This window comes from Sander lucioperca, chromosome 22 (genome assembly GCF_008315115.2).
Source record: "Sander lucioperca isolate FBNREF2018 chromosome 22, SLUC_FBN_1.2, whole genome shotgun sequence".
Taxonomy (NCBI): domain Eukaryota; kingdom Metazoa; phylum Chordata; class Actinopteri; order Perciformes; family Percidae; genus Sander; species Sander lucioperca.
The window spans coordinates 14,021,123-14,045,575 of record NC_050194.1 but is presented as its reverse complement, the minus strand read 5'-3'; the positions used below and the strand labels follow the sequence as shown (position 1 = coordinate 14,045,575).

At 40.3% G+C, this 24,453-nt stretch overlaps 3 protein-coding genes across 6 annotated transcripts; 2 read left to right on the top strand and 1 right to left on the bottom strand.

The window, feature by feature from the left end:
• The first annotated feature begins 829 nt into the window (after positions 1 to 829).
• On the top strand, positions 830 to 4,074 carry LOC116061375 (translational activator of cytochrome c oxidase 1). 2 transcript variants are annotated; one of them, XM_031315542.2, is made up of 6 exons: positions 830 to 923; positions 1,144 to 1,432; positions 1,538 to 1,644; positions 2,265 to 2,398; positions 2,870 to 3,032; positions 3,387 to 4,074. In XM_031315542.2, exons 2-6 carry the CDS (start codon positions 1,147 to 1,149, stop codon positions 3,594 to 3,596), a joined length of 900 nt encoding a protein of 299 aa, XP_031171402.1. In that variant the 5' UTR covers positions 830 to 923; positions 1,144 to 1,146; the 3' UTR covers positions 3,597 to 4,074. The 2 variants fall into 2 exon arrangements, with proteins under 2 accessions (XP_031171402.1, XP_035853631.1); XM_035997738.1 differs by lacking the exon at positions 830 to 923 and adding an exon at positions 950 to 1,088 and having other exon boundaries at positions 1,127 to 1,432.
• Positions 4,075 to 4,874: 800 nt separating this feature from the next.
• On the top strand, positions 4,875 to 13,465 carry LOC116061184 (potassium voltage-gated channel subfamily H member 6). 3 transcript variants are annotated; one of them, XM_035997516.1, is made up of 12 exons: positions 4,875 to 5,494; positions 6,017 to 6,131; positions 7,345 to 7,770; positions 7,991 to 8,384; positions 8,592 to 8,791; positions 8,896 to 9,148; positions 9,239 to 9,432; positions 9,875 to 9,983; positions 10,209 to 10,478; positions 10,658 to 10,838; positions 11,049 to 11,253; positions 11,674 to 13,465. In XM_035997516.1, the coding sequence occupies exons 2-12, from the start codon at positions 6,030 to 6,032 to the stop codon at positions 11,968 to 11,970; spliced, it is 2,631 nt and encodes an 876-aa protein (XP_035853409.1). In that variant the 5' UTR covers positions 4,875 to 5,494; positions 6,017 to 6,029; the 3' UTR covers positions 11,971 to 13,465. The 3 variants fall into 3 exon arrangements, with proteins under 3 accessions (XP_035853409.1, XP_031171009.1, XP_031171010.1); XM_031315149.2 differs by having other exon boundaries at positions 6,017 to 6,173; XM_031315150.2 differs by lacking the exons at positions 4,875 to 5,494; positions 6,017 to 6,131 and adding an exon at positions 6,890 to 7,120.
• LOC116061185 (DDB1- and CUL4-associated factor 7-like) lies at positions 12,914 to 19,902 on the bottom strand. The gene is made up of 7 exons (XM_031315151.2): positions 19,390 to 19,902; positions 17,933 to 18,091; positions 16,248 to 16,359; positions 15,962 to 16,080; positions 15,595 to 15,804; positions 15,124 to 15,241; positions 12,914 to 14,145 (listed from the first exon to the last, which is right to left on the bottom strand). Exons 1-7 carry the CDS (start codon positions 19,525 to 19,527, stop codon positions 13,973 to 13,975), a joined length of 1,029 nt encoding a protein of 342 aa, XP_031171011.1. The 5' UTR covers positions 19,528 to 19,902; the 3' UTR covers positions 12,914 to 13,972.
• Between the last annotated feature and the right edge of the window lie 4,551 nt (positions 19,903 to 24,453).

The window sequence follows — 24,453 nt, the reverse complement described above, 5'->3', positions numbered from 1 at the left end:
GTAATCTTAGCTTTTACCATCCAATTACACATATATTGGTCACACTTATATTTTTCCGAAATTCAGTACATACAGTATGTTCCTGTTTTTTAATCCTGGACAAGAGACTGGATCCTAGGCCTATTATTACTATATCCCATCATCATAAATAGAAGCAGTATGATTTAGACAACATTTGTCCAATGCCAAAAGACAACATTTCTTTTCCAGTTCCCACGTTGGGACTCTCTAAGGGGCACTGATACAGACCAGACTCACACTGCCTACCTCCCTGACACTAGCAGATATAATGAATACACAATCATATGGGACAAATGAATAATATTTTGGCTTGTGTTACTATTGTTTTTGGGATCAGTTGTTGAACATGTGTGCTGATATTCTGCAGTGGTTCCTAATCTCAACCAGAACCACCCAGGGGTCCAAGAGATTTTAGGTTCCCATGGTTCAGGATTTATTACATATTTCCTCATTCAGTACAACTTACAAAGAATGTGGATTTTTTAAACTATAGGGAGGATGTGTATGAGCATAAATACACATTGTAAAAATGACAAATTTAACAACAGAAAATCAAAACCAGGTTAAAATCAAACTAATGACATACAAACACCAATAGAAATTTATATGCAGCCCAAAAGGGCTTATAAGACAAATTCACGCTGTATGTGATCACATACAATTATATTAATTAGATTATTGCTGCCTATGAATTACTATTATAATATTACATTGATTAAAACATTAATTATAACATTGATACAACTTACAATTTAAGAATAAAGAATGTCTATTTTTTACGTTTTCAATATGCTTTTTGGGGCTTTTAGTTTGAAGGGCCGATTTGTGACGTCGCAACCAGGAAGTACCGGTTTCACAACAAGGACAGCAGCAGCTGCGTGTTCTCCTGACTTGTCAAAACTGTACGTTTGAAAACTTTCATTCATTTATCGATATGCAAATTACTGGTTTTTTTTTTTAAAGTTAAAGGACTCACCTGCAGACGGAGGCTCACAGTTTGGCTGTTGAAACTAGTCTTTATTCCACATGTACAGCAGGTTACACACTAACGTTACATGAATTAACACTGGCTGGCTGTGTGTGTGTGTGTGTGTGTGTGTGTGTGTGTGTGTGTGTGTGAAGGGCATGGCGGGGGCGGCGGTGCTGAAGGCTCTCTGGACCCTGCGCCCCCGGACACTGGCCGCGACCTCAGGCAGGTTCCCAGCCCCGGTGGAGCGCTTCCTTCCCCCGGCTTCATGTGTGTTGTACCCGCCGTGGAGGACCTCTCCTGTCAGGACGCTGCAGCTTTGCTCCGCCTTATGTGCCGGACACAACAAGTGGTCAAAGGTGAAACACATTAAGGGACCTAAAGATGAAGCGAGGGGCAGGATGTTCATGAAGTTTGGTATGATGATAAAGATAGCTGTGAAAGGTGAGATTAAATAACGGGCTGAAAGACAAGAAACCCGATTTTCAGTTACAGTTGGAGTGTTTTCTTGTCAGCTGTAGTTAATTCCAATGTTTATTTCATCTGCAGAAGGTGGATCCAACCCAGACATGAATATAAACTTAGCCCACATACTGGAACAGTGCAGAAGCAAGAACATGCCTAAAGCATCAGTAGAGGCTGCAATCAAGGGCGCGGTAGGTCGACACACACTGACACATAATGGGGTGGGAATCACCAGAGGCCTCACGTTAAGATATCATCACGATACAATATTAATGTGATTTTAAACATATTGCAATATTCTGCGATATATTGCAATTTATTACCTTTTTTTTTCCAAATGTTTCCTTATTTCAAATTATGTCCCCAAAAGGAAACTTAATCAACATCTGTTTAATCTAAAAATATAAATTTCTCTGTTCATCCCACTTCAATTTTATTGCTGCAAAATGGGATTGTCAAGCAGACAAACTGACCAACACATATATACTAATAGATCGATACTTGGCTTCTGTGTATCAATACAGTATTGCCACAGAAAATATTGTGGTATTATGCTGTATCGATTCCCCCCCCACCACACCCCTACAAAATAGGTGAAAAATGAATGAAAAAAGCATGGCATAGATTCTCTGTAAATCTTCTGGAGGGATGAACCCCCAAAATATTCCCTCATTTGTCATCTGTCTGTACACGGAGCAGGTCTATAGATTACTCTTTGACTTCACCAGTACATAACATAATAAGAATGGTATAGTGCTGGTATAATACGCTGCAAGAAAAACTCATTCGTGTCTTTCTCTTGGCTGTACAGGAAAAGGCTAAACCAGCGTCCCAGCACATGTTTGAAGCCCGGGGGCCCGGCGGGTGTCTGCTGCTCATTGAGGTCCTGACTGACAACAACTCACGCAGCCACCAGGAAATCAAACGCCTGCTTAACAAGAATGGGTCAGGACCATCTTCCTATGATCTTACTCTGCTGTGGCTGTATAGCTGAAACACTCAGATATTTCATGTGCTTTCACCACACCACTGATGGTTAATTCATTGTGTTAACCTGATCTGTTTGACACTGAAGAGCAACAGGCCAGGACTATTGTACACAGATCAGATATACAGGACAATATAGGGGAAGAATGCAGTAACTACACACAATGCATGGTTATCATGGTGTACTGATAATGATGGCAGTAGCCACAAGATGTCCCTGTACAAACACATTTGGCTTGGCTAAGAAGCTGCTGGCACAGATGCAAACAATTTATGAAAAATGGCAAAACAGACAGCTAAAATACAGTAGACATAAAAAAAACCTAATACAAATAAAAACCCATATGTGGTTTATGTATTTAAATAGATAACAGTTTTAATATATGATTATGTTGTCTCATAGATGTGTAATTCTGTACTCACCCACAGAGGGATGCTGTCAGAAGGAGCCCGTCACAACTTCAACAGGAGGGGGGTGGTGGTGGTGCCGGGCCAGAACGTCTCGACGGAGAGAGCTCTGGAGCTGGCCATCGAGGCAGGAGCCGAAGATGTCCAAGAGACCGAGGATGAGGAGGAGCAGCCCCTGCTGCAGGTCAGACATGAAGAGCCATGTTGTCTGAGGAGAGCAGTACAGACGTATCAGGAATCCTGTCCCTACTGTAGATGACCTATAAATCCTTTCAGGCATTTATTAAGAAAAGAATTGCCAAACATTTATTTTCTCTGATTTACATCATTTTAAATTGTATATCTATCTTGGGATTTGGACTGTTGATTGGACCAAACAACCAATGTAATCATAACCTTGGTTTTTGGGAAACTATTATGGATTTCACTATTTTTTCACATTTTATAGACTTAACGATTAATGGAGAACAGCTTTAATGACAATGAAAATAATAAGTTGCTGTTTAACTAATGGTTTGATCTGCTTCTCTCTCCTCAGTTTATGTGTGACATGACAGACGTGAGAAAGGTGCGTGGCTCATTGGAGGAGCTGGGAATGCAGATTACGTCTGCTGGGTTGGAGTTTGTTCCCCGCACCCTCTCGTCTCTGGACCAGGACCAGCTGGAAGCTGCTTCAACGCTAATAGAAGCCCTCAACGACTGTCCAGACGTAGTTCGTATCTGGGACAACATCCAGGCTGACAGCTGAGCACACTTGACAGACACTGAATATCTCACATGTGGAATATTCAACGTCACAGAGAAAGGATACATGTACTGCTTGTCAAAATACCTCATACTGCTTACCATTATCATTATGAAAATATGAGTGTATTGACCATTTTGATGCTTTCTGTGTGGGACTTGGAAGCAAAATGAAATTGCGGTCAAATATGTTCACTTTGAGTAGTTTTTTTTTACAAACGTGCTTCTTTAGAATGAAATAACTTCCACATCTTCATTACTTTTATTGGTCGATGCTGAAGAAAAAGTGCAGATAAGACGTCCCGTATCATTGGCTAATCATTAATCGAGTGCTAGAGAAATGGAAATGTTCTATCAAAGTGAAATTTCACTTTTATTAGTTGAGGAAGGAAACATGTATCAACAAGAATCACTTTAAAAAAATACTCTGAATAATAATTTGTTCAATTACCTCTTTAAAAAGTATTACAATTACATCCACTTTGTCATAATCCAGAATCTATGAATTTGCAAATATTTTTTTTAATTTCTAAAGTTTAACTGTGGACACGATGTCTCCTACTTCACTGAAAAGTCCATTCTCAGTGTATGTGCACTGGAGGATTCAGGTTTTCACATCACACGTGTAAGTTGCGTATTGGACCGCACTGGCTTCCAAACTGGTTGTGATGTAACAAAATCATGTACGTACTACGTATCTAAAGCTGCTCATAAGTATTCATACCCATGCTAAAGTTGACTAAAAAAAGGAATAAAAAAATCATCTTTTGGAAATTGATCTTAATGCCTTAATTAAAAAAATGAGGAAAAATCCAACCTTTACGGACACCAATTTTCTTTGTGAATGAATAATGTAAATAAATAAATGTTCTTCCTTAAAATACAGGGGCCATAATTATACATACTCCTATGTTAAATTCCCATAGAGGAAGGCAGATTTTTATTTTTAAAGGCCAGTTATTTCATGGATCCAGGATACTATGCATCCTGATAAAGTTCCCTTGGCCTTTGGAATTAAAATAGCCCCACATCATCACATCCCCTTCACCATACCTAGAGATTGGCATGGTTTTATTTCAGTTGGCCTAATAGCTGAGATAAGATCCATATCAATGCAAATCAAACCAGCTCAACCAGTCAACTTGACCATGGGTATGAATACTTATGAGCAGCACTATATATATATATATATATATATATATATATATATATATATATATATATATATATATATATATATATATATATATATAATAACAAAACAAAAAAGAATACAGATGCCTGAAGGTTACAGCTGAAGGACATTTTGAGCCAATGTCATCACAGGTCATAACCCCCTCATATTAATGTAGTGTCAACATTGCAGTCGATAAGATCCCACATTAACAGTGTGCACATAACATATTGAACGGGCACTATGCCTTTAGCCGGCAGATTTACTTTTTTTACACTTGTCATGTATGTCACAGCCTGCACTATATTTTAGACCTACACCACCAAACTGAACTGCATACAAGAACACTGAAATGGTCATTTGATGTTACCAGGGAAGTCCAGTGGAATAGCTCTGAGCCCATTAGCTCTGTTTATCAATGTTATAATTGATTTTCCTGTCAGTTCCTCTCAGCGAGAGCGTGGCATTGATTGGTTTCCTGTGTTGGCAAATGTTGGTGGCAACATGCAAGCTGCAGGCCAGTCCCCGCCCCATGCCATAGTGGAGGGTTCAACATCGACAACTGAACGAAAGTACATTTGTTTTGCCTAAATATGAACCATGAAAGAGGAGACTGAAGGTTTTTGAAAACACTTGTCCAAAAAGTGTCCTGAAGGATGGATATTTGAGTCATGGCTGTCTAGTTGTCCAAGACCAAGAAGGATCTGACATTCTGGTTTTTGAATCAGGTACGTTGTGTTTATTTACTTTCAGGGAAACATAGCTTGGTTGAAGATTTGACCAACTAGTGAGAGCAGAGAGATTTTTCTACAATGTAACTGCTGCCTTCCCTATGCAGCAACACTGAATCAAGTATTGAGACTATCCAGTATTTGAGAGCAGAGTATTTTTGGGAGGGGCACAGCTAGATGGGCATTCTGGGAAATCAGAGCAGAGAGGGATTTGTTAAGGGGTGGGGTACAGAATATTAAACGTCACTAAGTAGTTACCTTTTTTTGCATTCGTATTGAGATTTTCCAAGGCAAATTTAGAATAGAAAATACGGAGGAAAATCTTATTTACGCACATAAAGTTGAAGGAATCCACAGTATAAGTCCAATATAACAAGAAAACTATATAATGAGTAGAGTAATGTTAACGGTGTTATTGAATACTATAATTGTATTATTAGTAGTAGGCCAAATGTCCTTCAAGAAAGGACTTCTTTGGCCTAAATATAAATAAAAATGTGTTTCCCGATCACCTGTCAGCCAGCAGAGCTCTATGTCTGACTCGGACCTTATGAAGAGTGGGGGACCAGCCAGCAGGGGCCCCGAATGCCGCTCACCTCCAACTACCAGAATGGACCTGCTCAGCCCCTCCAAGGTGAAGGACTGCTCTCAGAACGTCACAGAGAAGGTCACGCAGGTACGGGGGGCCGAGAACCTTGCATGGGCAGAGAGCCAGGGAGTCCCATTTAAGAGCTTTAAATGAATGAACATTGGCCATTAACCACCAAATTTCAAATGCCACACGATGCATTCACTGCTTGCCAGAGTCTGTCTGTCATTAAAGAGCTCACATTAATCATGTTTTGAGGCTTCCAGAAAGTTGCCATGACGGAAGACTGCCGTTAATTTCACCCACTAGTGGAAAAATCAGTAGATGTTTTGGTAGCTGGGTGTTTTCCTTCTGGGTGTGAAAAGCAAAGTTACATTGAGCCACAGTTCAATTCAGACCTACTGTTTTTACTGCTGGAGCCCTGCGGCTCGGCATTCTGCATCACTGCCTCTGTGGGATGGTTTGTGATGGATATGAAACAACTGCAAGTGTTTGCAACAACCTGTGACATTGCTAAATGGGGTCACTTGTTTATTCCTGTCTGCCCTCCCGTCTGTCCCCCCGTCCGTATACATACATATACATGGTTACATATATATATATATATATATATATATATATATATAACTATTCATCTATCTGCCTGGTAGATAGATCTGTCTGCAAGGTCAGTGAGATTCGTCAGGGCTGCAAATGTTAATTTAAAAGTGGGCTAAACACGAGGAACACGAGGACTGTGGCAGCACATGAACTTAGTTATGTGATTGTGACGCCTAACTCGTCATTAAAGCCCTCCAGCTCACCAGCATCCTCAGTCAGCTCTTGCACAGTTGATTACAGCACACTATTGCTTTGGCTTTTTAACTATCTGGAAATAATTGTACTATCTGGATGTAATCTTTACTCAAGTCTCGACTCCGTTGGGAATCACCAATGACAGGATGGTCAAGGATTTGTTGGACCTACAAGGTCGCAAAACCAGAGCATGCAGCCTCCAGCAAGAATTTGGTCAAAATATTACATCTTCTAGAAAGGTCTGTTGGTTAGTATTCAGTAGAGTTCAGAGAATGTACTTGTTTTCCTTTAAAAGATTAGATCTGCTTTGTGTCAAAGTGAGAAGAGTTGCAGTTTTATGTTTTGGTCTTTATTTGCCTTCTGGGAGAAGATTTCACTAAAGAGGATACATAATTGAAGGAAGATTAAAAGTCAATGTTCATAAGTGAGAATCATTGCATAGTAACGCATTCTTTATGTTTAGGTACTTTCTTTGGAGTCTGATGTACTGCCCGAATACAAACTCCAGGTGCCAGAGACAACACGGTGGATCTTGCTTCATTACAGCCCCTTCAAGGCATTTTGGGACTGGATTATTCTCATCCTGGTCCTCTATACAGCTGTTTTCACTCCTTACTCAGCTACCTTCCTCCTGGATGAACACAGGGATTTACGGCAAAGGAGTTGTGGCTACACATGTAGCCCTCTAAATGTGGCGGACCTTATGGTGGACGTGTTGTTTATTGTGGATATAGTCATCAACCTTCGCACAACGTACGTGGATCAAAACGACGAGGTGGTCACACAGCCGAGCCGGATAGCCAAGCACTATGTCAAAGGCTGGTTTCCAATTGATCTGTTCGCAGCGATCCCTTTTGACCTTCTCATTTTCAGATCTGGCTCTGACGAGGTAAGAACTCTGCCTCTCTGCACATCATATTAAATGACATTTTTCAGAAGAACCCAAGTTCACATTGTTTGTGTTGATTCTAAAATAACTGGATAAATAGATACAAGTGTACTGTCCTCAAGTGTCTAAAGTTCTTGTATGAGTTCTCTAAAGTTACTGTAAATTGAACAGCCATTTCCCTGCCTAACATCCTCTTCCCTGTCATTAATGGACACCAAAGATGGCAACCTTAACAAGCCTGCTGAAAACTGCTCGGCTGTTGCGATTGGTCCGTGTGGCAAGAAAACTGGACCGATATTCTGAATATGGGGCTGCTGTCCTGTTCTTGCTCATGTGCACCTTTGTGCTCATCGCCCACTGGCTTGCCTGCATTTGGTACGCTATTGGCTTTGTGGAGAGGCCATACACAGAGACTGGCTGGCTGGACAACCTGGCTGAACAAGTGGGCAAGTTATACAACGACAGTGACTCCACATCCGGTCCATCAGTCAAAGACAAGTACGTCACCGCTCTTTACTTCACCTTGAGCAGTTTGACGAGCGTAGGGTTCGGTAACGTCTCTCCAAACACCAACTCAGAGAAGATCTTCTCCATCTGCGTCATGGTCATTGGCTGTGAGTTAAGTAACACTGTTAGGGACTGTACGGAAATGATTGGGGTAGGCAGGCGGGTCTAAGCCTTGTTTCACTTTCACAAATGTGTATATACAGAATATTAACCGGTTTTATAACCCCTGCATATTTAATAAATATTACAATTAAAATGCCACAATCACCAGGGCCTTATTATAATCCCTGTGCTTGTTGATTCTTCTGTCTCAGCCCTCATGTATGCCAGCATATTTGGGAATGTGTCAGCCATCATCCAGCGTTTGTACTCTGGCACAACACGCTACCACACCCAGATGCTGCGAGTCAAAGAGTTCATCCGATTCCACCAAATCCCAGGTTGCCTTCGCCAAAGGCTGGAAGAGTACTTCCAGCATGCCTGGTCCTACACAAATGGCATTGACATGAATGCTGTAAGTAAAAAGTGACAGGACTATAACTGCTGTCAGGGTTGTTCAGCATCCCTGTCTTGCATCCAATCGCTGATATGTTGATGGTCTTGTCTTCCCATATTCAGGTTCTGAAGGGATTTCCAGAGTCTTTGCAGGCAGACATCTGTTTGCACTTGAACAGATCTCTGCTACAGAACTTTAAGGCTTTCCATGGAGGCAGTCAAGCCTGTCTGCGCGCCTTGGGTATGAGGTTCAAGACAGTCCATGCTCCTCCTGGAGATACTCTGATCCACTATGGAGACATCCTGGACTCTCTCTTCTTCATCTCACGTGGTTCCATCCATGTCATTAGGGATGATGTGGTGGTCGCCATATTAGGTATGTAACCAAAGACGATTTGACTGTGGTGTCTCAAGAATGCTCCAAAAACATAATCTTCTCGAATATAAAATATTCATGCTCTTGCAGAAAAGAATGACATATTTGGAGAGCCTATCCACCTGTATGATGTGCCGGGGAAGTCCAATTCAGACGTACACACCATCACCTACTGTGACCTGCACCGCGTCCAGAGGGACGACCTGCTGGAGGTCCTTGATATCTACCCCAGCTTTGCAGACAACTTCTGGAGGAACCTGAAGATAACTTTTGACCTGAGAGATGTATGTTGGCATTTGATTGCAAAAAAATTAAAAATAAACATTACATCTTGAGAATTTCAATTACAGATGTTTTTCTCATTGAGACACAAACTATTCGACCATTTCTCATTAGAATTAGCGTTTCCCCCCAGAAAAGAAGACCCAATGGTTAGCTTCAATTCCAATACAGAGACTTCAATGGACCACAATATCCCTGGTTTGCGTCTGACTTGAGACCTTTGTTGCATGTTAATTTCCAATTTCTCTCTTCATCCCCCTCATTTTCCATCCTGCAAAATAATTCTTTAAGAAAATAATCGTATGGCTTATTGCTAATATTGCGCCCTTAACCACCCAAAAGGCCATTCCCTCTTTGAATTTCTATTTGTAGATTGCCTTCTGTGCTGGAACACACAATTGCTGTTGTAATGCGTGTGATACGGTTTTTCTCTCTGCTCATCAGGCTGATCAAGTACCACCAATAATAACAACTGATGATTCTGGTGACGACTGTGGGTATCGCCACAAGCCGAGACACCGAATCCACTCCCTGGACTGCAGAATCAGGCCAGGTGAGATATTTGGCACACAATTCTTTCACAGTCAAACTTCTTGACACACAATATTTTACATTCAAGGCTCTGCTTGGCTCAGTGTGATAAGCCTCTTAAAATCATCAATCTGACAGAAGAACTTAAAAATGTGCAGGCATTATTTTGATTGGTAACCTAAACTGGACTTGTATGAACATATTGCAGAAAGTATAAAAGAGTAATTGAATGCTTTCCTGAAAACAGATGGAATCGATCATGAAGACTCGTACCCCCTTCAGGCCTTCCGTCATCGTCACTCACATCCTCAGGCCCACTGGGATGACCGCTGTAGCTGCGGATCCCCGTGTTCCCAGTCTAGTGAAGACCTGGCTAAGCCTCTTGCCCATGGTGCCAAAGTGGAGCTTTACCCTCCAGAAGATGCCAGACGGGACTACTCCCCCTCTGTAGTGCAGTTGATCCCCCCGAATGGCACCTCAGTGGGGAGGGAAGCAGCGTTGGATCGGGGCCACCAAGGTAGATAGATACATCTTAATTGAAGTCTGTCCTGGAAATACATACAGAGTGGAGTTTAAAGTTTTAAACATGCTATGATTAACTACAGCTGCTGATGTTGTATAGTGAACATTTTGGACATTACTTTAATAATAATACATGGCTAAAAACTTACACCACTGTCTTTATATTTTCCTCAGCTTCATCTTTGAATGTGCCGGGAATGTATCAATACTGGCCAGAACCTCAGTCACAACAGTTTTCCAGTCGTGCCTGGCGATCTTCCTCTGTCCGCAACTCATACCACCCACCACCATTCACAGAACAACGGCCCAGTGAGCTAGAGTCGCGACTTGAGGTTTTACATTCCCAGCTCAACAGGTAAAACGATGCCCTCAGCTGGTTTTTAATCATTGATGCAAGAGGCAGTGGCTGTTTGTCTGGTCAGAATTTTTTTTTTCAAATCTAAAAGCCAATGCTTAGCAATGTGATATCATTTTTCCATTCCATTGGCTGGAAATATTCTTGAATATGATTACTGATACTTCACTTAACAGCCTCTGCCATTCTCATTGTCTCTTGATTCCCCAGACTGGAGACTCGCATGTCAGCTGACATCAATGTTATTCTCCAGCTTCTCCAGAGGCAGATTGCTCCTGTACCTCCTGCTTACAGCACTGTATCGTCTGGTACCCTCCCGACTGACTCACCTGGCCTGTATGAAACAGGGACACCAGTGCAGCATGGCATGTACCCCATTTCCCCCATACAGATGGACAGCTGTACAGCCACACAGGTAGAGAATACCAACTACTACTACCACTAACAGATATGTTTCTAGTAGGGCTGCCCCATCTTAGTCGATAAGTCGGCCTTAGTCAACTAAGATTTCTTTAGTCGATTAGTAATTTGTTAATGCTTATTCATGCTAAATGATTTATTTCCAAGAAACGTATGAACCCATCTCCGGTAAACACAAGATTTAAAGTGGTACTTTTGCATTATTCTTTGTAAGAGAAACTTTTGGAGATGGTAATGGACTGCAATTATATTGCGCTTTTCTAATCTTATCAAACACTCAAAGCGCACAGATCTGTCAATTAAATCAACTTATCGATTAGTTGACTAAGAATTTCTTTAGTCGAGGACAAGCCCTAGTTTCTAGACTTTTACTGAAAACATAAAAATGAAAAAACGCACGATTTCTGCACTCTAGAGCTCGACTCAGACTGACCTTCAATTCACCAAGAAGTCCCAGGAGTCACTGTCCAGCGGTATCCATATGACTGTGGCGTCAAACGACACCATGTTCATGGCCGTCACCCCTGAAACTGAGACCCACACAGGGTTGACTCCGCAGCTGGCCCTGCCATCAGTCAAATCCTCCCTCATGGAGAACCCCAAGCTGTGCAGCAGCCTCCGATACCCCTCGCTGCCGGGGAACCTGGACATCACCTCAGGACTGGCTGAGATCCAGAAACACCATTCAGACCCTGTGCTGCCCGTCACCTGAAGACCTTCAGTAAGAGTTTTTGTGGCAACCAGTGTGACTTTCAAAGTAGTGATACACTGCTACCTAAAGACTTCTGCAAGGAGCCATGTTCAGCTTCCATTACACATTTGGACAAGTAGTGTCTCAAAATCTGATTAAGGATTTCCATTTCATAGTGTTGACACAGGATTACACTCAAGTCAGTGGTGTTTGTAACATAATAATCATATTTTTTTAAAGGACATTTGCTAATGTACAGTATGTGTGATAAAGAGTGCACAGTCAACGTTTCTTTAGAACTTCTTGTTTCAGCCCGGTTCAGTACATTTTGCAAGTGCCATCCCCATAGCTTATATCTTGACCAGGAGTAGTGACTTATTGGGAGTCTCCACTGGTTGCCTGACAACTGCTCCTGGCCAAGAAATAGTCTAGCACATCATAACACCCCATGAAACAAGGTTAGATGTTTCCCTGTCGGTTTTTGTTCTAAGCTAAGCTAACCAATTGCTGGCTGTAGGCTGAAACACAGAAGAGTGGTATCTCTCTAAGAGTTGGTGTCTTACCATCTAATTCTCTGAGAAAAAGCAAATTGTTTCCCACAATTTCAAACTGTTCCTTAACGGAATCTGATCATTTCTGGGATATTATTTTTTCAACAAAAGCACATCACATAAACATATTTGATAAGGATCCATTGAATTTGGTTAAAGAATTGTGACAAAGATTATAAATAGTGGAACAGTTCAATGTTAAAATAATTTTGTCAGTGCTCAGTGGTGCATACACCATGTAGTGGCAACACTTTTTCTATATTTTTGCAAATATATTTCTGGCATTTCTGTACTGCGCATTTTATTTAATTATTGGCCGTAGTAGGTGCCGCTTCATTGGACCTAAACTGGCCCCAATTTGTGAAAATAAATCATGAACAAGTGGTTTTCTGACTTTATGTTTAGCAAAAAAGAAAAAAAAAAGAAAAGAAAAAAAATCACACATCACTGACCCCGTACTGAAACACCTACAACAAGTAAGAAATAACTCCTGTTCACTCCCACGTCTTCACATCCCAATATCACAACAGAACTCAATATCACAACAGGACTCACAGCATTCGTAATACAATGTCAGTTTTCGAGGCTCTTTGAAAAAATGTAACTTTCTATATACAGTAAATGGCAGGATACACTTTTTCAAACTATCATTTCTAACTGTAAATCTGTACTATAGATTCTTATCTATATGTTGATGAGTCACCTCACTGTGAAATATGAAATAACTGTCTAAATATAAAACTTCTGTTTAATGGTTTGAACTGTGAGGGACTGTTTATTAATGTATCAAATAAAATGGTAATATGAATAAAATAATTGGTGCACAAATTACAAAAAAAAATCTGCATTATGGTCATGGTTAATACTAGTAAATTGTTGCACATATAATGAATTTATCACAACAACAGAGATGTTTATCATATCACAAATGATATTTAGTTGAATAAAACACATATTTATAGGTTTAAAAAAAACAATTGGATATATGAACACTTAAATCCACATTAACCACATTCAATCCACTTTTAAATGTGGCTAAACTACATTTTTGCTGCATCGTAAAAATGAATGCTTGAGGATGTCGTAATGAGTAAAACTTTAGATACAATGCTCCATGTAGCGTATAAAAACATGTAACTGATGAGCCTTCTTGTCTGAGACAACATGCTGAAAGCTTGAAGGCTATTGAACCTTGGTTCATGTCTGTACATGACAGTTTTTGAGACTTGGTTACCATTTTTGTTTTGGCTCTCTGAGTTTTCTGATAAAGTACGTCTTGATATTGTATCACAAAGTCAAGCGCTGACGTACTCTAGTTCCCTTCTCACTCAGTTGAAAAAAGCTTTACACACAATCTGAATCAACATGAACCCAATACGAGCATGAACTGAAAATTGCTCCTTCCTTCTTAAACAGCTTGTATATCCAACTGAGATAGTTTTTGAGTTGCCTTATTTCTTCATGACTGCAGCTCAGACTCTGAGGATTTCCAGGCAGTTGTTGTAGCAGATAGCAATCCAGTCGGGCTGGGTGGTGGCCCACTGGACATTATTGATCTCTCCCTCGGCTGTGTAGGCCAGTATAGGGTCCTCAATGGCCCGCGGCATCTGCTGGATGTCCCAGATTAGAGCCTGGTGGTCCTCCGCTAGACAGAGAGGAAGGGAGGATGTTTGATGTGAATTGATTTATCTTATTTAAACAGGAAGACAATTATGTTCCTAAACACTACATGTCACTGGCCTCAATCTGGTTGACTATTTTCCACCATGTTTTCTTATTCAGCAGGACCCAAAAACATCAAAGCAAGATCAGGGGAAACAAGTAAGGGACAAAATACTCACAAAACAGCACATCAGTGTATTGTACAGCAGGACCAATGCAATGTGCAAACTGTTGACTGAATTCAATTGCATTTATTATGCATGTGACTGTATTGTAGGGTTGTTTTGGACAAAATGATCCTGGTATATAAGATTAACTTCAGAAATTCCCCCAGGAAATTAGTTAGTGGAGGTGGTAAGCTCTGCCGTTTTTCTTTAACATTGCACATTCTGCTCGGATTAATCACCTCGAGGCAAACATCGGCTGTGATCGCTCATCTGTCATTAGCTGAATCAGATCCTAATGCATCTCGTCATCAATTGCCTCTGTCCTTAAATGTATGGCCTTTGTTGAGTGATTCTTTTAACTCTGTAGGTTATGTGGTAATGTGTAATAATTTCTTCTGCTTCTTCTGTCTTCATTTCAGGCAAGGCAGTGGGACTACTATAATAAAATGCAGGAGACACTGAACTTAAAAATTAACTTAAAAATAAAATATGAATCACTCTTAATTGTAGTATCAAAAGATACACCAATCTCTTTCTCTAACTTGTGTATTTACTGTCACACTGCTTTGTTGAGTTCACGTTTGGCATAAGAACGGCACCCTCTCATGCTCATTGTCAGTTACTGCAATGATGTTCAAGCTCGAATTGAGATGTTTCCTCTCATTCTGCAACAATATAATATAATAATAATAATAATAATAATAATATATATATATATTTAGACAAAGCCCTCAACCTGCAAACAAACCTCTGTGTGAATATTGCTAATTGTGTGTTTGGTAAAACCTGCATACCTGCTGTGCAGATGTGACAGGAGGAGTGCGGCGCCCAGGCGATTCCATTGACACAGGCCCTGTGGTTGTTGAGTCTGGCCACCGGAGTACAGGGCACACGCACGTCTAAGATCACCACCTGAGGATAAGAAAAAAGAAATGTACGGATGTTAACTGACGGCCAATAAAATAGGAAAGAGTGAGGCTCAATATGAAGACCAATTGGTAAAAAGTCCATTCTCAGTTTAAAAAACCTTTTTCAAATTTTAAAAAAGTCAAACTTTTAAAGATGTCCATCTTAGAAAAAAAGACAAAATTTTACAATTCTCAAACAAATTTGGATTTTTTTACGCTGTACTGTTTCAACGTGTAGACTGCTTATGAGCATATCAAGTATTTTACGTAAACAGAGAAAACAGAACATGATGCAAGCCATTATGTTTCCCAGGACTTCAAATCACCTTATATTTACATTGAAGGAGCACCACTAACCTCCATGCTGTCCATTGCCATGGTGACTAGGTAGTTGGGGTCCTGCTTGTTCCAGCAGAGCCGGAGCAGTGGGTGGTGCTGGGGGTCTTCATAGATGATAGTGCTGTGTTCGAGATGACGTAGGTCAAACATGCGAACCGAGCCGTCCGCTCCCACTGAGGCAAACATATCCCTGCCTCCACCCGCTCGGCTGAAAGAGATGTCATACACCTGCAATGCAACCAGACAGTGAGTTCTGATCAGCAAAGTGAAGAGCATTTGACATGGAAGGTGGGAAAATTACTTAAGATTATCTATGGGTACCATTTTTTTTTTTTAAACACAGTAACATTCTTGAAGGTTTGATCCATCATGTCATAACATTTACCTCTTTGTCATGGGCAATGAGCTGGGTCTTGACATGACCAGACACTAAGTTGACCCTGCCCAGCACCTGTCCAGTCTCCAGCCCCCAGATCGTACAGGTAGTGTCGATACTGGAAGTACCTGCACAGAAAACATACATAAAACATAAAAACAATGTCATCAATATTTTCAAATAATGACTTTAGTGAAGCTCATAATTTGTCTAGTTTTTTTTCCCATGAGGGATTTGCCAATAAATAATCAAGTCAATAATGTTGCCCTGAGGTAACCCTGCACTAAGATTTTACCTAACAAGTTTGGGTCCACCTCGTTCCAGTCAAAGGATGTAAGTGGTGCACAGAAGTCAGAGTTCTTGTTATTGTTGAGCAGGCACTCCAGTCGGGTCTCTGTTTCGCCCACCTGTCAGTAGAAACACATTTTATTGTCTATATTTGTGCAATCAGTGAGTTCATACAGACCACATCCACCGTAGGTTTTCTTACATTTTCAAGTTTAAGAAATGGGATAAAAAAATGATGGGAAAAAAAGAGAAGAATGGTAGCAAAACTATTGGATTGCATCCTAGCTGATTTCAATCATGGGCTTTACTATAGTCGTCATAAGCAGTCATAATGTCATACATTCATCATAGTTTTAGACAATATTCCAAATAAATTCAAAAGACACCTCTATAGCATTACTGATATAAAACAATATTTGAATTAGGAGTATCAATGTATACCAGAATGTTTGTATGTAAAATTCAAAGGAAAAACAAAACACCATTTTGGTTTCATGCTGTGGCATATGAGAGCCTTAAGCTTTGTTTATACTCGCGCAAGACACCATGGCACGGGCCTCCGTAGATCGGCACACAAACAAAATAATCTGTGAATAAGCAAGAAGTAGTAGAGAAGAAGTAGAGAGTGGAAGTAAAGGAAAGTAGGCTGACTGGCAGCAGAAGTAAACACATCCATGATACACACAGACGTACCGAATAACATTGCATTTGTGTACTAATTATTAACGTTACTGTCGCTTACCTCCAAGTCGAAATTACTGTCTGCCTCTCGATGTTACGAACACCCTTTCCAAGAGTCCATTTTTTTTTAGCTTTGATAAATCGATCGCTCATGTTTTTCCACACCCTCTGGCAAAATGCCTCTTCTTTTCCCAGTTTGATGACTCTCTTACCATGGATTTAGGGCCATTTGACTCCCTGTGGTCTCTACATGAAGAATCATACAGCTGTTTCTACAGGCGAACCTGCTTGGCCAGTCTTCCCAGCCAGCCGTGTTGAAATGGAAGGCGCACGTAGTAACAAACATTAAAGCTTTAGTGCGTAACTTTTTTTATATTAATGAACGTCCATTACATTTGAGCCATTGCCAAATGAGTTGATACAAAGCTAATTAAGACTATCAGCTTCACAAAACTCTCTCTGTATTTCTCAGCATGGCTGTGTTTAGAACATGGTGTCGTTAGGCGACTTTTGCACGCAGAAACTCAAGTCTTCTGAAAAGTCCATCATGTTTTTTTTTAATCCTCGGTGTCCTCCTTGGCTACGAGCAACTGTTTGGAGGAGGGGTGGGGGCACGTGCCTGATTATAGAAGGCTTGTGTCATGTGGATGCAACAACAGTGGTGTTGTCATTTGTTAGAATTCCTCATGGGGGCGACAGAAACTACGCACTATAGCTTTAAGAGGCGCACGACCAAGCAGCGCGACAACTTTTGCAACCTTCACGTTGGACACAAATGGCGTTATGAAGTCATTCTTTGGCGTATGAACCTTGTGCCAGGGACACTACGGCGACCATAAACCTAGCTCTCTTTATGAGCTGGACGATAGCACCACATGGTACATCCTGAATTTGTAGTGTGGATAAACAGTATACAGAATATAATACATAGTAGTGACTATATATTATAAGGTTTCTGAATGTATTTCTATGACTACAGGCCATTGGTTCAGGTCAGACTAGTCCTCTTACCCTCCAGATTCTCAGGTAGTCTCCGCTGGTGGCAAGCAGGTCAGGGTACGCTCCTTTGCTGTCAGGAATCCACATGACCTTGGTGGTGGGGTAGGGATGGTCGAAAGTGTTTCGACACACAAACTCTGAGTTCTCCTCCTCCAGACCAACTATCTGAACCTGTGAAAAAAAAACAATAACTCACCTTGAGTGAGTCAGTGTAGCGTTACTGAGCGGAGAAACAGTACAGTCAGTCAGGTGTGACAGGTGGTGATGATTCTAGGGATCCTCGGATGGGATAATCCAGTTAGGGATACATTATATCAATTTCCCCTCCAATATTCAACCCGAACATCTTCATTATCATGTCATATTTCCCAATTCTTTGTAATACCACCATATGTCCAGTTTCCGCTTGTGCAATTAAATACTCTGAAAAAGTTAGACGTTAGTTTTTAAACATACATACCGGTCCTGATTTATATATAATAATCTTTATAAATAGAGCACTTTTCAAAGCCCAGGTTAAGAAGTGCACAACTAAAAAACTGATACAATCAATTCCAGTAATGCAAGATGAAATAAAAAAGGACAAATTAAGAAGATAAAAGAACATTCAGGGGAAATTAAAAAAACTCAAGGATTTATTAAACCAGTGGTTCCCAAACATTTGAACGTGAATTACCCACAAATTTACACAAATTAGATGACCAAAATAGTCAAACATTCTGTCATTGAGTTACTTATGAATGGAATTTTAGTGAAAATAAATGATTCCCCTTTTCGCTGGGGACCCCCTGGAACCCCCTCAAGCACCCCTGGGGGTCCCCCAACCCCACTTTGGGAACCACTGTATTAAACCACTAACCTGTTATTAAATGTCTGCAACTCACTTCCTCCATTGCAACAGAAAATGTCTTAACATTCATGTTGTTATTCTCAAATGAGGGCAAACTGCTCCCTACAATCATCACAATATAATCAATAACATCAAAATATTTTATAAACGCACAGGCAGTTTTATAATAATGTAATACACTCTAAATAGTCTCATTATAGGCATCATCAGAACCAGCCTCACACATAAGTGAACAAGGTGGCTGCTTCGGGCCCCCAAAAGCGCTTGAAATGTCCCTCAAGAGAGCTTAAAACAAAGCGTGTGTTAATGCTTACAACTATGATGAGGAGGATGAAGCAGAACTATCTGGTCTCCAATGTGTGCTTAAACTAATATTTACAATACACAAGTTAGTTCAGTGCCATGGTAAGTGGAAACACCTTACAACTTACGCTAGCTAACGTTAGTTGGTCTGTGAACCGTTACTTTCACTTGGCTTTGACATGGGGCCTGGAGTAGGGGGGGCGCATTTCTACTGCAAATGAATATTCTACATTTCATTGATAAAGTACATCTCCTCCAATTCGTTAATCTGGTCATGTCTGTCATTAAAAATCAGCATGGGACTTGATGAAGTTACCTTGTTATTGTACTCCTCCACAAAGCTACCGAGCGCCAGGCGGAACCGTTTGTCCGGCCGGACACTCCAGTTCATGGCGTAAACTGTCCACGGCGCCTCGTATTTGTAGATTTCTTTACGTTTACCGTGTAGCGACATCTTCCACGCGTCTACAAATAACGTCTAATGGAGAACTAGCTAATCACCGGCAGGACAACAAGACACAACCACCTAGCTAACGTTATGCTAACGTTAGTTAGCTAGCTAGCTAGCTAACGTTAACTTATTGTCTCTGCTAACGCTGTGTAGCTAATTCCTATGATGTAGCTAGCTAGTAAGCTCGGTATATGTTGAGTCCATGTAGTCGAGACGCTTTACATGAGGTAAAAGCTTCACGTTTCAAATAAAAAAACAGTTACATGTATCAAATTAACCGCACACAGCTGCTGAAAGATGTTCTATAAGGCAGCAATGGCGACGACAGGAGGACAAAAATAATGCGACGATTAGCGTCATCGAGGCTGCTGGTGCTACCTTCATGGGGTAGCACGAATATCGTATATGTCATAACAAAGCTAAAAAACTGACCAGCAAGTAGTTTTGGGGGGGAAAAGATGTGTTTGATATTCGAGTTCCTGAGAGGTTTAAGGGACGTATAGTTAATAGATTATGAATGTTGTAGTGTATTTGCGATTTTTATGCCAACAACTTGAATGCCCAACGAGTTCTAAGTTTATAAACAACTTCACGGAAGGATAGTTTAATAATCGTGGAGTTTACGAGAAGTACATGAAGGCAGCATGAGAGAGGATGTGTTCCAAACTCGAGAAGATGTTTTGAAAATCTCAGCTATGAAAACGCTGCTTTTGTGTACACAGATATGTTGAGGTTCACAGTTTTTCCCTTAATTGAGACTTACATCTCTTTTGAATCTATAAATATAAATCAGGTTGTACTTGGCCATTTCTCCCACCTTCTGGCCTGTATATTGGGACCCTTACTACATTTAGCTGTGATTTGACCCTTCTACTGAAATGTTTGTAGGATGGTCAATGTGTTTGCATGCACCATAAGCACATCAGTGATGTTGCCAATGCCAACAGTGCACATGAAAGCAACTATTGTTCCTCTCAGCAATACGTGTAGGGTAATTCATTAGCAATGATAGCACATTTGTAGAAACTGAGTTTTGACATCTAATTTGCCTTTAATGCTGCCACACACTTTGTTTTTTCCACCTGGTAAAAGCTAAAACAACATTTGCTTTTCCGGTCATCACACATGGTTTTTATAAATGAGTTTCCATACCACAGTGTTTGCCAATTCTGATGATATTTGCATCACTTTTCATGAGCAGAGGTTAATGGACATGTAAGGGCTTTAATCATTCACTTCAACATTACAATATTTACTCAGCTCAAGATTAGAATATATGACAGGTGTATGGAAGACCTACAACTTTATTTTTTGCTTTCTGGTGGCACCTATTCTGGTATATGGTATATGAATATAAAATCTTTAGTCGTTTTTCCTACCTTTTTAGCCATGCTATTGGAATCAAATTGAATCTCCTATGCTCTGCCGGTCTTCTCTTTTCCATAAATATATGATTTGCAAAACCAGCTCACATATTTGATTGTCAAACAAATGCAGCAGCTCCCACAGATGTTTGACTCTTTGGTCAAGGCAACAAGACACAGCAGCATCATTTATTTTTCATGCTCTTAAATAGTATATCTGTGTCGCTCAGGTTTTTGACCCTCCAAACTACTCTGCTTCATAATGTTGCTTGGGATACTTCTTCGTTCCGAGCATCTGTCCAACAACTCCACCACATCCGCATCTGTCTGGGAAGAATTTGGTGTAGAGGGATGTCAACACCTTGAAAAGGGCACATATATTTGGTCTTTTTTTACAATGCTTTTACCTCTCCGTCATGGATAGTGTCTTCTTGGTGTTCATCCCACCTGCATTGTTCAATCATTGGTTCTGGAAGAGTTGGCCGTTTGAAGCGGTTTGGGACTTTATTTATGCCTTGAACATATGTGGGAGACCCCTCCTGATGGCTTGTATCTGTCTGGACTGTTAACTGGCTGTGGTTCATCCAATCACCTACCACAAGAGGAAAAGTCTGACTCCCAGGGTCGTAATGGCTGTCATCGTTTGGACTTTGACGATTGCTACTGGGATTGCATACGTTCTTATTAAAAACTTTTACTACACCATGTTTGCCACTGTGCCATTTATAATATCTATGGTGATAATTGTAATCTGTGATTCTTTCATCCTCCATACACTAACTAAGTCTGACCCTGGCAGAAAAAACATCCACCTGCAGAAGCAAAGAGCCATTCAGACCCTCATCAACAGCCTGGTGATGACAGTCTTGTCTTACCTTCCTCCAGTGCTTCTGATTGCCATTGGGAGGCCCCTGATCAGCAGTCTCGATACTTTCATATGCACTGCTGCTATATCAATTACCATTACTTCCAGTTTAGGCTCTGCTGTCATGCCTATACTCCACCTAAAAAATCATGGCAAATTGGATTGTTTCAGGCTTGGATGCTACAGGAAGTCTTAAATCATGCCTCATCTGCTAATTTCTGCTTCTCCCTCTGATATATTCAGGTGCTGTAGAAGCTAAAAAAAAAACATTTTAACTTTCAGCTCTGTGTATGTTATAAAGTTGAAATAAACCTCAAACTTAACGTTCAAATAAGCCATTATCCTATGATGTATTATATCTGACAAGTTTTTATGTGATTATTTCTTTGATTTTATTCATTTAATGTTATATACTATGTTGTTAATTTTATGTCATATGCACTAATGATTTGTTTTGCCCTAATAGAAACATAATGTTGAAAAAAAAACATAGTTCTCTGATATACTAAAATCTGCATTCTTAGGACTAGTGCTGCACAATAAATCGTTTTTTGGATTGGCATTGCGATGTCGACTTGCGCAATAAACACATCGCAAAAAGGCTGCGACATATTGCAAAAGACACTCAATCAGTAGAAAACTGCACATTAAAATGTAACTGTAATTCTTTTTTTTAATGGTGCCTTTTATGGTTAATTTAATGTTCAATTTGTCCAATAACAGAATCTTGGAAATGATTTTCTTTCATTTGTTTAAAATTCAACAAGCAATTTGTTATATTTTATTAGAATACTGAGAGCATGCAGAAAGGAAGAACTGAGTACACTTTAATATCTATTTATCGCAAGTCATATTGTTTTAGAGATATTCAACAATGTTATCGCATATTGCATATTTTCCTTTCACTGGAACTTTAATCAGGATAAATAGAAAGAAACCCTAAACATTTTAACTAACAGTACATGAACTATGGCTACAAAATTAAATGAGTAAAATACACAACAGTTCTATTGGCTTTGAATATAACACATTAGAACAAAATACACCATCAGCATTGTAGTCTAGAAGACATGTGCTTCTGTGTATAATTTCCTATAATTTAAAACCTCAGACTGAGACAGTGATCTAACAAAAGTAATGAAAAGTCCAATAAACATGTGAAACAAAGTCCTACTGCTATACACAAGCACATCAACTGGATTACTTTGTAAAATCAAAGACTTATTTTCCATGATAGATTTACATTTGGTTCCTCATGTACAATGATCATATTACAAATGTAAATGATGAAGGCGGGCAGGTCATCTTTCATGACAGTTGTGCTCATGCAGGTGTGCATGTATAAACAAACATCATTTGCATACTGGGCTACTGAAGATGTATGCTGGAAAAACAATCATTTGAGATTGATTACAAGTGATTCTAAGAAGAGTAGTCATAAGAAAATAGCTTTGTGCTTTTGACACCTAATACAGACAAATATAGGTTGTGCGGGGGGGGGGGGGGGGGTTCTCCTTGAATGACAGATTTTTGCCTCATAGTTTCAATGTTTTACAGTAATCTCACCAGTAAAATGAATTTCATTTGTTGTGATTTAGTCCTATTCTATTACTTTACATGTGTTTTATCATGATGCTCTTACAATGAATACGATAAGATCAAACTTTATTGATCCCACAAATTTAGCAGACACTGATTCACATTTATATATATATATATATATATATATATATATATATATACATTAGTATGTATGCCAGACTGCACGATAACAACATTGCTCACCTGCTCCAGCCTAGAACATCAAGGCAGACCCTTCTGTCATTCAAAGAGCCCAAAATATGGAGTACTGGTCCAGTCTAAAACTCCAGTGAAAGTTGGCAAAACTGCCCTGCGCGGCCCACTCTGTATCACACACTACCTACAGCAACGCCACCATCAGTGAGGAGATCCTTACTTTCTGTATAAAAGCACGTCTGCAGGTTCTTCCTACAAAACACAACTCATTACTGTGGTTTCCCTCCATCCATTCACCCCTCTGCATGTTGCATGACCTCGCCTGGAGTCAGTAGCCCACATCATTAACAGTTGTCCATCATTTAAAGGACTAATATGCCAGACCTGACAGACTTGTGGACCTCATTGCTGCTCAGATTCCCTGCATGGCTGATGAGCAGATCTTTAAACACACTACTGTACAATCTGCATGATTTAATTCACCTACAAATCTTTATGGTATTTCTAAAGGCTGCATTGAAAAAAGCCATAAATCATGAATGGTTAAAAATGGTGGTTATGAGGATCGGTATTGCTAAAAAGCATTCATACTCTTTGTCATCACTGATAATCAGTACGAGGTGACGGTCATGACCATGCTGTTGCTGATGATCTGAAGAGCCTTCTTCTTCCTGTGGTGGAAGTCTCCACCTGCACGGAGGGACTTCTTCAGAGTCCAGAGGATGGAGACATCATGCATGACAATGACGGGCAGCACTATGATGTATACAAACATGGCCCAGATGCTGTGGTTCAACTCATCAACTACTGTGGACGCGATCCCTTGAGCAGCTGTCATGGTCCACACGGCAGCAGCCATGAGGACCCGGGGGGTCAGACTCTGCCTGGTGTGGTAGGTGACAGGATGGACCACAGCCAGGTACCAGTCCAGACATATACACGCTGTTAAAAGAGGTCGTCCAG